Raw genomic sequence first — 17,782 nt, 5'->3', positions numbered from 1 at the left:
AATAAAACAAACATAGGCATGGCATAACAGTTAAACCACCCTTATAGCTCCGATAATTATCTTTGACAAAATAAAACAGAGTTTTTGAGAGTAAAGCCCAGCTCGACTGCTTAGATTTCAAGTAGTTTCACTTTTCCGTTATCTGGCTTCGCAACCGAGGTTTCACCTTTAAATCCACATAGGCACATATTAACAAATTAGGTTCAATTATAACTCTTAACTTATGCATGTCTCGTTACTTCCCTCTTTCCCATCGATTTACCTAAATCTTCATAACTTATAAATTTCAAGTCACACTCATCATAAATTACTAATTTCAAGTCACGCTTAACATACATATATTTCTTAGCATCTCAACCCTAGATCTATCATCATATGTCATACAAAAGTATTTATCCATCAAGCACACACTACACAACACACACTCACACGCATAACACACACACGGCACACACACCTCACACACTCTCGGCACACACACACACACACACATGTTCGCATATCCCTTCTTATCCCTTTTTCACTCAATTAATATGCATGAAGGTTCAAGAACACCGATTAAATCGGTTGGAAGAAAAAGAAAAGAAGGGTAGAAGAAGAACAACATAACTCTTAAGCAAAAATACCTTTTTAGAGAAAATAAATCGGTAGAAACAAAGTAGAGACTTGGTTCTTCAATATCCTCGGATTAAACTTCGATTTCTTCTCAAAAGATGAAGGATTAATGGAGTAAAGTGGAAGAAAATTGAGAGAGCATATGGGGAGGGAGTTTTCGAAAACTATGGGGGCTAGGGTTGGGGTTTTGGTTCTTATTTATAGAGTCCAATGAGATCTTTAGGTAATAAGAATAGAATATTTGGTAATATCTTTTGCCTTATAAATAAATAGAATAAAATAATATTGTGCAGTAGGGAAGAAGAATTAACAAAAAAGAAGATGGCAATATCTCCTAATTTTCGAAAATATGGCTAGGGGATTATTCATGGTTTTGTTTTTGGTATTTTTCCATATAGAATAAAATATCATGGAGCAAAATAAAAATAAGGAAAATCCTCCATGAGTAAGGCAAGGGGCCGATTTCTAGCCTTTTAAATAAGGCATGGATTTTTGAATATTGACTAAAATAAAGTAAGGCAAGATCTCTTGTAGTATGGAAAGATTTGGTAGAATAATTAAATTCTAGGTATGGAAGGAATCAAACAAGGGATTAACTAAAATAAAACAATTCCTTCCTTCCCAAAATTAAGTGATTTTCGAAAATCACTAAGGTAACAAGGGGGCTCGATTTTTACATCTCTAAACAAGGAAATAATTGGCTCTTGGAATTTAATTTGGATAAATATCCCAAGGATTAAATAAATTTTGAAAAAATAGAAATTCCCTCTCCAAGGGGTCTAGGGTTCGAAAATCACAAGAATTAGGGTGATAAGTATTTATGGCAATTTTCTCTAATATTCTCACTCACCCATAAACAATTAAATCACCACATAAGTCACACAAATAAATAAATCACATGCCACATCATTAAGTCAAATAGTTTGACTTTTCAAACTTTCACACAAACCCTAAACTTAATTCGACCATATCACTTCATGAAATAACCGCATTCTCGATGCCACGTCATCAACAATAAATTCTAGGGCTCAAAAATTAGGGTTCTAAAATCCGGGATGTTACATCCTACCACACTTAGAAAAATTTCGTCCCGAAATCTGGTACCTTTTACTGAAAGAGTTTCGGGTAAAGCTCTATCATCTTATCCTCACGCTCCCACGTGGCTTCCTCGGGCCCGTGGTTTCTCCATTGGATTTTCACGAAGGCAGTGGTTTTATTTCTCAAGGTTTGAACCTTTCGATCTAAGACTAACTGGGGTTGCTCCTCGTAGCTCAGATCCGGGCTTACAGCAATATCCTCGTAACGAATCACATGCTTCGGATCGAACACATACTTTCGCAATTGCGACACATGAAAGACGTTGTGCACGTTCCCAAGGCTGGGCGGCAGTGCTAAACGATAAGCTACGGGTCCTACACCTTCTAGAATTTCGTACGGTCCGATAAATCGCGGTTTCAGTTTGCCTTTGACTCCAAAACGCGTTATCCCTTTCGACGGGGATACCTTGAGGAAAACTTTATCACCAGCGTGGAACTGTAGGTCCGTCCGTCGAACGTCGGCATACGACTTCTGTCTGTCCTGGGCTTGCTTCATTCGCGTGCGGATTCGTCGAACGATTTCGACCATTTCTTCAACTGCATCGAGTCCGAGCGCTCTTCGTTCGCCAACTTCATCCCAGTAGAGTGGAGATCTGCACTTTCTTCCATAGAGTGCTTCATATGGCGCCATGCCGATCGTGGCTTGAAAGCTGTTGTTGTAGGCGAACTCGATCAATGGGAGTGCGGTCTCCCAACTTCCGCCTCGGTCGAGCACCACGGCTCTTAACATGTCCTCGAGAGTTAGTATCGTGCTCTCGGATTGTCCATCGGACTGGGGGTGAAAAGCGGTACTGAAGTTTAATCGAGTTCCTAGTTCGCGTTGTAGGCTAATCCAGAATTTCGAAGTGAACTTCGGGTCACGATCAGACGTAATTGTCACTGGGACTCCATGTAATCGCACGATCTCTTGAATGTAGATCCGAGCTAACCTATCCGATCCATGGATTACGGGGATTGGTATGAAATGCGCGCTCTTGGTAAGTCAATCGATGATCACCCAGATCGCGGTATTCCCTTTGAGGGTCCTTGGTAACGCCGTCACGAAGTCCATGGCGATGTGCTCCCATTTCCACTCGGGTATCTCCAGCGGTTGTAGCTTCCCGTACGGTCGTTGGTGTAAGGCTTTCACCTGTTGACAGGCTAAGCAGCGCTCCACGAAAGCTGCGACGTCTCTCTTCATGCCGTTCCACCAAAAGGATTTCTTCAGATCTTGGTACATCTTCGTGCTCCCGGGGTGAGCAGTGTATGGGGTTTCGTGCGCTTCGCTCAAGATTTCGTTCCTAAGACTCTCGTCGTTCGGCACACACAGTCTCCCTTCAAAGGTAAGAGCGTTATCGGAAGCCTCACTAAAACTTCCGGACTCACCGGTTCTCACTTCGACTCGAATCTCTTCTAATTTCTCATCTAGCCGTTGTGCTGCAACGATCCTCTTTCTTAGATCAGGTTCTACTACTAACGTGGCGATTCGGCCTTTCGTGGTATCGGATGTTCTAACTACCTCTATACGCAACTTACTCAACTCTCGAACTAAACCTTCCTCTTCCGTTAGAAAAACAACGAGTTGCGAATGGTCTCTACGGCTTAAAGCGTCTGCTACTACGTTTGCCTTGCCGGGGTGGTAGTTGATACCACAGTCGTAGTCCTTCACTAGCTCGAGCCATCTCCGTTGTCGCATGTTCAGATCCTTCTGCTCGAAGAAGTACTTCAAACTCTTATGGTCCGCAAAGATTTCACACCTAACTCCATAGAGATGGTGCCTCCAAATCTTTAGGGCATGCACTACAGCGGCTAACTCTAAATCGTGGGTAGGGTAGTTCAACTCGTGCGGTTTCAACTGTCGCGATGCGTAAGCGATCACCTTGTTGTTCTGCATCAACACGCATCCTAATCCGACTTTCGAAGCGTCGGTGTAAACTACGTAATTCGCTCCTGGTTCCGGCACGGCCAACACTGGTGCTGTGGTCAGTTTCTCCTTCAAAAGCTGGAAACTCGCTTCACACTCCGGCGTCCAGTTCACCTTGATTCCTTTCTTGAGCTGCTGGGTCATCGGCCTCGCGATCTTGGAAAACCCTTCTATGAACCTACGGTAGTATCCTGCTAGACCTAGGAAACTTCGGATCTCGTTCGGCGTCGAGGGTGACTTCCACTGTTGCACAGCTTCGACCTTGGCGGGGTCCACTCGGATTCCTTCTGCTGACACGATGTGTCCTAAAAAGTTGACTTCCTTCAGCCAGAACTCACACTTGCTGAATTTGGAGTACAACTTCTCCTTCCTCAACGTCTCCAGCGCGATCCGTAGGTGCTCCGCGTGTTCCTTTTCGTCCTTCGAGTAGACTAAGATATCATCTATGAACACTAAAACGAACGTATCTAGGTACGGGTGGAAAACGCGGTTCATCAGGTCCATGAACACGGCTGGGGCGTTGGTTAGACCGAACGGCATCACGACGAACTCATAGTGACCATATCTGGTACGAAACGCGGTTCTAGGGATATCCTCCTTTCGCACTTTCAGCTGGTGGTATCCTGACTTCAGATCCATCTTAGAGAACACTCCGGCTTCTCGGAGTTGATCGAACAGGTCATCTATCCTCAGCAAAGGGTATTTGTTCTTGAGGGTCAATTTGTTCAACTCTCTATAGTCGATACACATTCTCATTGACCCATCTTTCTTCTTAACGAAGAGCACCGGTGCGCCCCATGGCGAAACACTGGGCCTAACGAAACCTAAGTCCATGAGCTCTTGCAGCTGGACCTTTAACTCCTCCAACTCCTTCGGTGCCATGCGGTACGACGCCTTTGATATGGGTGCGGCTCCAGGTTCAAGGTCGATCGTAAATTCTAATTGCCTATCGGGCGGCGGTCCGGGTAACTCCTCGGGAAAGACATCCGGAAATTCTCGTACGACATCAACGTCTTCAAGCCTCGCTTCCTCCTTCTCTTCTCCGTGGAGATAGACAAGGTAGGCCGGGCGTCCTTTCTTCAGCATAGCAGTGGCTTGTAACGCAGAGACTACAACGATTCGTCGGTTCATCGAGATTCCGTGGTACACGGCGGGTTCCAGACCCGGGGTTTGTAGGGTTATCTGTCGCTTCTTACAACTAATCGTCGCAAAGTTCGCAGTTAACCAATCCATTCCTAGGATTACGTCAACGTCTCTCATCGCCATAACTCGCAGGTCGTGAGCAACTAACTTAAGTTCTCCTAGTACGATTTCTATGTTCAAGCAAAAACGGGAAATCTCTACTAGTCATCCTACTGGCGAGGACACCATCATCCTATGTTCACATTTTCTAGTAGGCAAGCTAAGGGTATGAACACATAACTCAGAGATGAACGAATGAGATGCGCCCGTGTCAAACAAAACAACAATAGGGGTATCAAGGATTTCGCCTATACCTGCTAGGTTTCCACTCTCGGGCTTTCCTTGCTCGACCTTGGGCTGCTTCTGCTCTATAGCGTACGCTCTAGCCGGGGCGGGAAGTCTGGGGCGGACAGGCTGTTGTAGCCGCAGTGGCTGGTTCCGGTTCGCTCCTGAGCCCGTAGGTGGCGCCCTCGGCTACTGACGGAAACTCTGTTGGTTCTGCCTTGACCCGGTTCCTACGTTCCTACTCGGACACTCCCTAGAGAAATGACCGTTCCCTCCGCAGTTGAAGCACCTAGTCGGGTTCGGTCCTCTACACTCTCCGATGGCGCAGACGTTACACGGTGGCGGTCTGGCACGGGGGTTGTTCCTTGGGTTGTACGAAGTCTGTCCTCCTCCGTATGGCGGCCTGCTCTGAGTGGGGCGGTATCGCTTGTTGTCGTAGGGGACCCTATTCTCCTCCCATCTCCTCTTATCGTGGTTCGGACGTGGCGGGGGTAATGTCATTGCGGTGTTCCCCGCGCTCCTATCTTTTGGCATCGCTGCCTCTACATCAAGGGCGAGGGCTAGTGCCTCGGCGTACGTAAGGGTTCCGCGGACTGCTAACGCCATCCTAATCTCGTGCCTAAGGCCCTCACGAAACTTCTCAGCCAGCTTCTCATCGGTGTCGGTTTGTTCCGGCGCATAACGGGTCATGTCACAGAGTGCACGGTCGTATTCGGCTACGGTCAGACGTCCCTGGGTAAGGTTGTGAAACTCAGCGGCTTTTGCCTTGCGGTAGCTCTTGGGTACGTACTTGCTGTAGACCTCGGTCTTGAATTCTTCCCAAGTCATCTCGTCTATGCGATCCTGGGACATGGTCTTCAGTTTGGTGTCCCACCAAAAATCGGCGGATCCAGTCAGCTGATGCGTCACGCAGATCATCTTCTCCGCATCGTTGCACACTAAGGTTCGGAAGATGCGTTCTAAGGCTCGTACCCAAGTTTCGGCCTTGGCAGGCTCACCCATCCCATCGAAGGTAGGAGGTTTTTGATCAAAGAAAAGCTTCACGACTTCCCTATCTACTCGTGGGGGTGGTGGTGGCGACGACGGTCTTGGTTGGGTCACACTCTCTTCTACCGAAGCCTGGGAGTTAGGTTCCTCGTTCCTCACATTGCGTCTAGGCGGCATTCTGATTTATCACACTCGAATCGTTAGCGTACTTACTTAAAACTCAAGGCAGCGATAGGGTACTTTTTGAAAAGAAGGAAAAGGAATCTTTAACTCATTCACAATTAGGGTCTAAAGAAAGACCACGCAAAACAGTTGTAAGGTAAACGGAGAACATAATACGGTTGCACCCTAAGGTGGAAAAACAGTCGTGTATGAAAGAACACGATAATGTCGTATGATAAGTGGGAAAACAGTCGTATACGGAAGAACACGATAAAATCGCACCATAAGGTGGAAAACAGTCGTGTATAAAATCGTATGATAAGGTGGAAAACAGTCGTGTATGGAAGAACACGATAAAATCGTATGATAAGGTGGAAAACAGTCGTGTATGGAAGAACACGACAAAATCGTATGATAAGGTGGAAAACAGTCGTGTATGGAAGAACACGACAAAATCGTATGATAAGGTGGAAAACAGTCGTGTATGGAAGAACACGACAAAATCGTACGATAAGATGGAAAACAGTTGGAAGATAATGGGACAAGCAAGTATATTCATGTGATAAGGATAGAGAAGAGTGGAGACGGCTTCATTGCCATGTAAAAGAATGAAAGGTGCGAATTCCCCATTAATTTTCAAAAGCGATCCCAAAAGGTCTTGGTACAACGAATGAAAAGAGCGATTCAATCGCGGAAGGAAAATAACAACAAAATAGAAGTTTCCGAACTCAAAACAAAACGTGGGGAAAAGGGAAAGCAAAACTCCTATTCGGGCACTAGACATCTCTGCCCTCGTCCTCTTCGGGTTCTCCCGACTCTCCGACACTCTCCGCGTTTGAACTCTCTCCTCTCTCGAACGTTCTCATCTCCTCGTCTTTCTCCTCGTTGCTTAGGGGCGACGGAATCGAAGCAAGCATCTCTTCGGTCTCTCTTATGATTGCTCGAAGGGCTGATACGCGCATCCTAAGGGTTCTTTTACGGGGAACGCGAGCAACGTGCGGTTCCTCATCATCGCGATACTTCATTCGACGTGCTGCTCCTGGCGAGTACCTTTGCGTTGGCGGATGAAGTGGAGGTCCATCAACGGCGGCAGACATGGCCGGAAGTAAGACTCCTATTAGGCCGACGAAGTCTCCTCGAGGCGTGTATTTGGGAGGGCTAAACCAAGTGTAGGATACTGAGGCTTGAGCGGTCCACTCGCTCCAAGGGGAAGGTAGTGTATGGATGAGTCGCATGATTCCCTCGTGATGGGTAGTTCCGTACGCGTAGGCGTCCAGCCAATGACCATAGAAGTCGGTGACGAAGTTCAGAAGGAACTGCTCTCCGTCCCATTCCATCTCTCTAAAGCGCTCCACGGGAAAGTTCCTATTCTTAGCGTAACGACGTCGCATGAGGGCGTGATAGGGTTGGACCATCTACAAAAGGGGAAAAGGAACAAGTCAACACCGTCTCAAAAGGTGGAAAAGAAAGGAAAGTGTGTGATCTCAAACGGTGCTGCGAAAGTGTATAAAAGTCCAAAGGGTGATGGTTCGAAGCGTAGCGTCGCGTCAAAGTTCTCGTCCCTAAAACAACTACTCGTGCGTTTTCTGTTCGCGTTTCGTCGGATCTTCACATACACTAACGGCCTTATACTAGTCCTTCTACGTTCCTAGTGTTAATACAAGCGTTGTGATCGTATAGCTAAGTCATGCTAGTTTCCAAAAGTCCAAGTCTAAGCATCGCAACGTATCAACATGCTTTCACGTAATCACATTCATAATTCTAACAAGTTCTCACACAACACTTTCAATAATTCATCATTCAAGAAGCATCGCTTCGCATTCGTAATATTTCTAGCACATAAGGCATGCTTTTCACAAGTTCTCATATTTCACAAATCATCGTTCAAGAAGCATCGCTTCTCATTCACAATTTTTCCAAAAGCATCAAGTTTCACGCACAAGTCACAAAATATCGAGTACCTCTTTCTTTGCGGTTGAACGAGACGAGTTGCGGTGTTGAGTCCTTCGCATTTAGTTCATTTACAAAAAGATTACAAAGACAACCTAAAGTTCGAAAAGAAGAAAGACTCTTGGGTACAGAGCGGAAAGAACTGAGGCTCTGATACCAACTGTAACAGCCCGCCCTCCTAGGGTACAATAAATGCGGCGGCTGCTACCCAAAAACCGACTCCAAACAATCAATACATAGGCTAGGGTTTCATTTAAAGAGTACTGACCAAAGAAATGAAGAAATATCAGAGCATTTAATGCAACAACTTAACCTAGACACTTAAATAGGCAAACAAAAGGGAGTTTTATAAATGACGATCAAAACTTAAGAGAATGGCATAGGTTTCAAGATAACGTCACGAGAAAAGTATAAGGCCTCAAAACGAAGAAGAGTGCCAATCAACCAAATCAATATCAGAGTATTTGAACTTAGCGGAAAACGATCAAGAGAAAAAGCATAGCTATGTATGGAGACACAACTACACTTAGAGTTCAACATATCCATTAATTAATTGAGCTGCTCAACACCCACCACCGCTCGTCATCATTCAACCTGCACATAGGAAAAACACATGCAGGGCTGAGTATTTTGAAATACTCAGTGAGCTCGTTGCCAAAACATTTTATTCAAAAGTTATGCCACCCTTACCAAGTGAACTCGAGTTTTAAGCAGTTAAGAGAAATATCACGAGTATCACAAAATATTTTCATAGACTGGCCAGTCGAAATAACTCCCCATTTTCTCATCAAATTCCACAATCACATATCACAATCTTTCCATGGTGCGACGAAAGCGTGGCCACGCTTTTCGCCCACGAGACCGGCCGACTAGCTAGGACGGCTCCCGATCCCCTCGTGTACAGAGCCTGGTAGGGTTTGCAGCCCATACTCAGACCCGAATTCGTATATCATATCCATAGCCCTATAGCCCAATGGAGCGAACTCACAAACTAGGCATCAGGCACACAATCTCACAATAAAACAAACATAGGCATGGCATAACAGTTAAACCACCCTTATAGCTCCGATAATTATCTTTGACAAAATAAAAGAGAGTTTTTGAGAGTAAAGCCCACCTCGACTGCTTAGATTTCAAGTAGTTTCACTTTTCCGTTATCTGGCTTCGCAACCGAGGTTTCACCTTTAAATCCACATAGACACATATTCACAAATTAGGTTCAATTATAACTCTTAACTTATGCATGTCTCGTTACTTCCCTCTTTCCCATCGATTTACCTAAATCTTCATAACTTATAAATTTCAAGTCACACTCATCATAAATTACTAATTTCAAGTCACGCTTAACATACATATATTTCTTAGCATCTCAACCCTAGATCTATCATCATATGTCATACAAAAGTATTTATCCATCAAGCACACACTACACAACACACACTCACACGCATAACACACACACGGCACACACACCTCACACACTCTCGGCACACACACACACACACACATGTTCCCATATCCCTTCTTATCCCTTTTTCACTCAATTAATATGCATGAAGGTTCAAGAACACCGATTAAATCGGTTGGAAGAAAAAGAAAAGAAGGGTAGAAGAAGAACAACATAACTCTTAAGCAAAAATACCTTTTTAGAGAAAATAAATCGGTAGAAACAAAGTAGAGACTTGGTTCTTCAATATCCTCGGATTAAACTTCGATTTCTTCTCAAAAGATGAAGGATTAATGGAGTAAAGTGGAAGAAAATTGAGAGAGCATATGGGGAGGGAGTTTTCGAAAACTATGGGGGCTAGGGTTGGGGTTTTGGTTCTTATTTATAGAGTCCAATGAGATCTTTAGGTAATAAGAATAGAATATTTGGTAATATCTTTTGCCTTATAAATAAATAGAATAAAATAATATTGTGGAGTAGGGAAGAAGAATTAACAAAAAAGAAGATGGCAATATCTCCTAATTTTCGAAAATATGGCTAGGGGATTATTCATGGTTTTGTTTTTGGTATTTTTCCATATAGAATAAAATATCATGGAGCAAAATAAAAATAAGGAAAATCCTCCATGAGTAAGGCAAGGGGCCGATTTCTAGCCTTTTAAATAAGGCATGGATTTTTGAATATTGACTAAAATAAAGTAAGGCAAGATCTCTTGTAGTATGGAAAGATTTGGTAGAATAATTAAATTCTAGGTATGGAAGGAATCAAACAAGGGATTAACTAAAATAAAACAATTCCTTCCTTCCCAAAATTAAGTGATTTTCGAAAATCACTAAGGTAACAAGGGGGCTCGATTTTTACATCTCTAAACAAGGAAATAATTGCCTCTTGGAATTTAATTTGGATAAATATCCCAAGGATTAAATAAATTCCGAAAAAATAGAAATTTTCTCTCCAAGGGGTCTAGGGTTCGAAAATCACAAGAATTAGGGTGATAAGTATTTATGGCAATTTTCTCTAATATTCTCACTCACCCATAAACAATTAAATCACCACATAAGTCACACAAATAAATAAATCACATGCCACATCATTAAGTCAAATAGTTTGACTTTTCAAACTTTCTCACAAACCCTAAACTTAATTCGACCATATCACCTCATGAAATAACTGCATTCTCGATGCCACGTCATCAACAATAAATTCTAGGGCTCAAAAATTAGGGTTCTAAAATCCGGGATGTTACAAAAACTCTAGAAACTAAATAGATTATAAGCTTGTTAGTAAATAGCAATTAAAATATAAAAATAAATAAAACCACTATATTCAAATTGATCACCAATAATAAAGTTTAATCCTATCAAAAATACTCAATAGTTAATACATAAATTGTTTTCATAAATAAAAGATACAAATAATTGTTCAATACTTAAAATCATCATGAACTCTTTTTCAAAATGCTTTCTTCGTGATCCAAAAGTGGGAGCCAAATCAAGTTTCTCCAATTCAAATTATCTTTCTCAACTTGAGATAAATTCAAGGGGGACAATCACCGGGGAACATGATTTGAGGTACACTTGCCACACTTTGATAGTCCTACAAAGCCAAAAAAAATAAGAGTATGTAAAGAGATAAACTAAAGCATATTATAACCATATGATAATATATCATTTTGCATATAAAAAATATACCTGAGTCAATAATGAGGTAAAAGACATCGGTTGGGCATAACCAGATTGAACAGGCATCATATATGATGATGTATCCTATAAAATTATATACCATCAAAGAAACCAAATATGATATACGCATACACCATGTATATTGATGAGCATAATTAGACATACACATACCATATTTTGGTGGCCTGGATTCATATGAACATTCGTACTCCACATCGGTGTTTGGTTCATGGGATTTATGCCATGAAATTGTTGAAAGGGTTTTTTTCCTTTCAAAGATTTGCCCTTCTTTCGCTTCTCTATGGCACTCTTCATTCGAGAATTTGTCACTCCCTTTGACTTTTTCTTGAGAGGATCAAGAATCTGAGTTGAACCGTGTTGAGGAACATCATTATCCTCAATTCTCAAGGTATGCCTATCACTCGCACACAAGGGGGATGCATAATTTCTGATCTCGGCGTCAAGCTCTTGGAGTCTCTTTTTTGCAATTTTGACAGTTTCAACATCATGGACACTTAAGCTCATGATGTCAAAAGATTGGCGCATCAACTCTTTCAAATGATAAGTTCTTGACATTGTCAAATCTAAGGAGCAACCACCGTCATTATTATGAACTTCTTGTCTTGCACTATTCGTCCACCTCTTCAATATGTATTGCGCAGGAATAGTAGTCACGTTGAGATGATTATTCATTATAGTTAATGCATGACAACATAACCATCCCAATAAATCAAATAACTTGCATGTGCACGAGATCGAAGTATTACTGGAATAAAAACTCACAGAATGCTCGGAATGACCAAATTCCTTCTTCAAGGTGTAAGTGTATACTCCATCTTCATGCTTCGAACTTATCACATGCCATGAAAAGCCTTCAAAATACTCAGCTTGAAATTTCTTGAATATCTTATGAGTGTACACTTGTGCCGCTTGCCTCAAAATACCACAATCTACACCAATTCTTGGCACCCCTCGAACACATTCAAAATCATCGGCAGCTTGATTGTCACGCATCTTTTCTGCTTGCTTCTCATAATGACTAACAAACTCTGTTAATGTCATTGTCTTACAAGACAAATGTTTGAAAACATTGTTCGTGCTTTCACTTCTCTGCGTAGATCTTATACCAGCTGAAAAACTATCACGGTTGAATGCGGGGCACCATTTATGACGTAGCAAGTACAAATTACTTAACCACTTATTCTCAACAACATTCCATTCTTCACATAGATCACTCAAAAGCTGCTCCATTTCATTCTCCATCTCAACTTCATACAAAATTTTATTGAACTTCCCCTTAAATTTTGAATCTGAAAGAAGATGCGAAATATGTTGAGTGGCATTTTTAGATATATGCCAGACACATAACCTATGGACGCTGTTCGGAAAAACTTTGCCGCATTAGCCATTGCACTATCTTGATCCGTGAATATTGTTTTAGGTGCCTTGTTCCCCATTGCCTCCAAGAACGTTTCGAACACCCAAATAAATGAGGCTATTGTCTCATCTAACATGAAAGCACAACCAAATAAGACATTCCTCCAATGATTATTGACTCCCACGAAAGGCGCACATACCATGTTGTACTTGTTTGTACGATACGTGGTATCAAATACCAAAACATCACCAAAACAATCATAATCTATTCTTGAAGCACCATCACACCAGAAAAAATTAGTCATTCTATTCTGTTCATCAACTTGGAACGAGTAGAACAAATTACTTCCACTAGCTTGTTAGGATTGTAAGTGCTTTAGAAGACTTTGACAATCTCCTGCACTTATTAGGTTCATTCTTTTTTACTGTAGAAAATTTTTACAATCTTGAAGAGTAAAACTGACATTTTGCGCTCCGCCCGCTTCATTTGTCAAGTAAGAATAAGCTTTTGTGGCTTTTATCCCAGAATCTACCATAGTGCTAAGAATGCTCCCATGTGTTTCTGTGATCTTGCGACACGATCTAATCAAATGCTTCTGATTATCCTCAATAAAAGGATGGTTGTGGACGTCATTGAATTCAACCACTTCCCAAAAACATTCTTTGATATGAAACCTGATACGAGCTGTACACCCACATCTTTTTAATGACCTTTCAGTTTTTCTCTCCTCGGACGGGGCAAATTCCGAGTATCCCTCGCAACAACACAGAAACGTACATGTACGCATCTCATTTTTCCGAGTGTAAGACTTTTTACCTCTGCGGATTCCAAATCCTTTGGTAAATGCATATGCATTGTATGCCTTATAAGCTTCTTCTTCATTTGCAAAAGTCATTCCATCTTTGAATTGAAATTCACTCTCCGCAAAATTCACATATGAGCTTGTTGAATTTTCTACAATATAAAAAGAATACTGTTATGTTTAAATTCAATATCAACTTATACAATCAAAATACTGTTGAATACTATTTTTATTGCATTCAAATTAAAAATAGAATAATTTATTTTTATGGATTATATTAGTTAAAATATATCAACTAATAAACAACAATTATAAAACAAAGAAAATAAAACCTAAACACACTTAATAGCAGCCTATGTCCGTAACAATAATATACTTCACCAAAAAGAATATATTTTAATTCATTCAATTCCACTCTGATAGAGTATAAAAGAACATATAGATGAATAAATATGCAGTAACAAGAACATACTTGACGAAAGAATAAATATTGATTCAATTACCGAACATATAAATGAATAAATATGCAGTCAAATAATAAAAAGACAAATATATACATTTCTATATGTATGTATTTATATGTAGCAGAAAGAAAAGCTACGTACCCATTAAATCAATGGCAGAATGAAAGCCTTTTTATGGGAAAGATGATTGGGGATTTAAGTGTAAAGAAAGATGGAGCCTTCAATGCATATATATATAGACATAGATATTATATGTGTGTATATAGTTCTATGAATTATATGAGATAGCGAAATTTTCATATCAAATCAAATTTTTGCAGTTAACTAATTGGGTGGTAATTAATGTCGGTGGTAATTAATGTGCATATATGTGTGTATATAGAGCTATATTATCTATATATGTACATGAGAAATTTCCATAATTGTGTGTATCTATGTGGCAATCTAGTTGGAGGTGAGACCAATATACATGTCTATTTGTCAACATACTATTGGTAGGGTATACCACATATGCTTTCCACCGTGGTATTCCGAGATCACTGAATTTTTTCTCCATATATCCCCGAGACAATCGCCCAGGTTTTCTATTTTGATAAGATCTATAATCTTTATACTCCCTCCATCCCCTAATAATTGTCCACTTTGATTCCGATACAGATTTTAAGTTAATGAAATGTGAGACCTACTTGTCATTTATAGAAAAAGTGAAAATTGACAATTAATCGAGGACGGACGAAAATGACAAAAGTGGACAATTAATGAGGACAAAGGGAGCGGTAAATTTACATGAATTACAATAAAATCGCAGAAAAGCAGAACCAATATGAAAGAGAAAAGGTGGGGGAGTGCTTCAATTTTCAGAGGGAAAAAATCCAGTCAATTAAAGACTAGTAAGAGTAAACAAAATAAGAGCATCCACAGTGGCTTTAGGCCAGCCACTCTCTCTCCCTGCCACGTCTGCAGCACTAAAAATCCACCTGCCACAACAGATTTAGGCTAGCTGCAATAAAAATAATTCAAAAATACTAATTTACGGAATTAAAATTACGATTAAATTACGGAATTAAATTTACGACACATATACGGGAAAATTAATTCATTTCATTAAAAAAAAGTACAAAGATTAAAAAAAATACATGATTTTTTTTTAAAAAAAGGGCTTCCACACACGAGCCCCGCCACTCTCTACTCGTCGCCGTTACCGCCGTCCTCGCCTTCGCCGCCGCCGCCACCCGGGGTATCTGAGCCCACGTCGGAACCCCCCATCTGTGCCCTCGCGGCATCCAAATCAACCCACATGCTCTCGAGCATCGAGTGAAGAAACATCTTCTCCGTGGGGTCAGTGGCGGCCCTCCAATACATCTGCTCCCGCGTTTTTTGACGCGAGAAGAAGTTGTACTCGCGTGGGGGGAGGGGAGGGGGTGTCGAGCGGAATAGTTCAGCCTCTGCTTCTTCGGCCACCCAGCGTCGCACCCCGCCCGGAATTTCTCGGAGTCCTTCAACAACACATAGCATTCCCAGTAGTGGAACTCCTTATACTTCCCCGGCAAGGGGAACTGACTCTCAGCTATCCTCCGGACGTTCTCCTCATTCTGCCCACTAGTGAGCTGACGGAGGGCGTTGGTGTACAACCCCGAAAAACGGCCGACCGCGGCCCTGATGCGCTCCCACCCCTTCCGGCACTCCTCCCCGCTGAAGTCCTTCCCATGCGGGCAGTTCCTCCTGTAGGCTGCTCTAATCTTCGCTCACATGTTGACGACCCGCTGGTTGTTCGCAACCAGCGGATCGTCGCACACCGTCAACCACGCCTTGGCCACCCCGGCGTACTCATCCTCCGTCCACTTCCTCAGGGCGGGGGTTTTGTCAACATCGGGCTGCGACGACTCGCCGACCGCCTTGGCCTTCCCCTTCGTCTTCTTCTTCTTCGGCGCGGCCCGCCCCGCTTGAACGGGAGTGTCCGGATCCCCGAGATCGATCCCCATGTCATGCAATGACAAAAGGTCATTGCCAGTGAACTGCGTCTCCACTTGGGTCGACGTGTGAGACGAAGCCGTCAAAAAATCCAGAGAGGGACGATAGGCTGAACTATTCCGCTCGACAACAACACATAGCATTCCCAGTAGTGGAACTCCTTATACTTCCCCGGCAAGGGGAACTGACTCTCAGCTATCCTCCGGGCGTCCTCCTCATTCTGCCCACTAGTGAGCTGACAGAGGGCGTTGGTGTACAACCCCGAAAAACGGCCGACCGCGGCCCTGATGCGCTCCCACCCCTTCCGGCACTCCTCCCCGCTGAAGTCCTTCCCATGCGGGCAGTTCCTCCTGTAGGCTGCTCTAATCTTCGCTCACATGTTGACGACCCGCTGGTTGTTCGAAACCAGCGGATCGTCGCACACCGTCAACCACGCCTTGGCCGCCCCGGCGTACTCATCCTCCGTCCACTTCCTCCGGGCGGGGGTTTTGTCAACATCGGGCTGCGACGACTCGCCGACCGCCTTGGCCTTCCCCTTCGTCTTCTTCTTCTTCGGCGCGGCCCGCCCCGCTGGAACGGGAGTGTCCGGATCCCCGAGATCGATCCCCATGTCATGCAATGACAAAAGGTCATTGCCAGTGAACTGCGTCTCCACTTGGGTCGACGTGTGAGACGAAGCCGTCAAAAAATCCAGAGAGGGACGATAGGCTGAACTATTCCGCTCGACAACAACACATAGCATTCCTAGTAGTGGAACTCCTTATACTTCCCCGGCAAGGGGAACTGACTCTCAGCTATCCTCCGGGCGTCCTCCTCATTCTGCCCACTAGTGAGCTGACAGAGGGCGTTGGTGTACAACCCCGAAAAACGGCCGACCGCGGTCCTGATGCGCTCCCACCCCTTCCGGCACTCCTCCCCGCTGAAGTCCTTCCCATGCGGGCAGTTCCTCCTGTAGGCTGCTCTAATCTTCGCCCACATGTTGACGACCCGCTGACCAGCGGATCGTCGCACACCGTCAACCACGCCTTGGCCACCCCGGCGTACTCATCCTCCGTCCACTTCCTTCGGGCGAGGGTGTTGTCAACATCGGGTTGCGACGACTCGCCGACCGCCTTGGCCTTCCCCTTCGTCTTCTTCTTCTTCGGCGCGGCCCGCCTCGCTGGAACGGGAGTGTCCGGATCCCCGAGATCGATCCCCATGTCATGCAATAACAAAAGGTCATCGCCAGTGAACTGCGTCTCCACTTGGGTCGACGTGTGAGACGAAGCCGTCAAAAAATCCAGAGAGGGACGATAGACCGTGTCCCCCCCGGTGACCCCTGCATCCCGGTATGCATACCGGGCTGCATCCCTCCCTCCCTGCCAGACATGCATCATCCCCATCATTTGATGCAGCATCTGGGGCATACCTCCCCACCCTTGCCCGCCGCTGGCCTGTCCGCCGCCCGACATCCCCCACGACATCCCCCTGTTCCCCCCCCCCCCCCCGCGCTCCAGCCATCATCCCCATCAGCTGATTCCAAGGGACGTTAAACCCTGGGCCCATCTGCCCGCCTATCTGGCCCCATCCAGATCCCACGGGTACCGTGGGAGTCTGAGATCCACTCGTCGCTGGACTGGACTCGTTGTTGTGATCCATCGCTCGATGATGCTCTTGTACAGAAATTTAGATAGAGAGAAAACTCGTTAAAAAAAGTGGTGCAAATGAAAATGAAATTAAAATCACGTTTATATAGGTTTTCAAAAATAAAAATAAAAAAAAACGAAAAGGGCGCTGGCCGATCGGCACGCCGCAATGGCGGCCAACGCATCGACCAGCGCCAGCCAATCGGCTAGCCCACGCCGATTTTCTCGCCGA

At 43.8% G+C, this 17,782-nt stretch overlaps 2 protein-coding genes across 2 annotated transcripts; both read right to left on the bottom strand.

Moving 5' to 3' along the window:
• Positions 1-7,007: 7,007 nt before the first annotated feature.
• Positions 7,008-7,646, bottom strand: LOC148933620 (uncharacterized). Its single transcript, XM_089060775.1, has one exon. It carries the CDS (start codon positions 7,644-7,646, stop codon positions 7,008-7,010), a length of 639 nt encoding a protein of 212 aa, XP_088916901.1.
• Positions 7,647-11,164: 3,518 nt separating this feature from the next.
• On the bottom strand, positions 11,165-12,767 carry LOC125220891 (protein FAR-RED IMPAIRED RESPONSE 1-like). The gene is made up of 4 exons (XM_048123024.2): positions 12,680-12,767; positions 11,482-12,620; positions 11,320-11,394; positions 11,165-11,224 (listed from the first exon to the last, which is right to left on the bottom strand). The coding sequence occupies exons 1-4, from the start codon at positions 12,765-12,767 to the stop codon at positions 11,165-11,167; spliced, it is 1,362 nt and encodes a 453-aa protein (XP_047978981.2).
• Positions 12,768-17,782: the final 5,015 nt, after the last annotated feature.

This window comes from Salvia hispanica, chromosome 1 (assembly GCF_029641045.1).
Source record: "Salvia hispanica isolate PSC_SH4W2 chromosome 1, Shi_PSC_v1, whole genome shotgun sequence".
NCBI classification, from domain to species: Eukaryota; Viridiplantae; Streptophyta; class Magnoliopsida; order Lamiales; family Lamiaceae; genus Salvia; species Salvia hispanica.
This window is presented reverse-complemented; position numbering and strand designations above follow the sequence as displayed.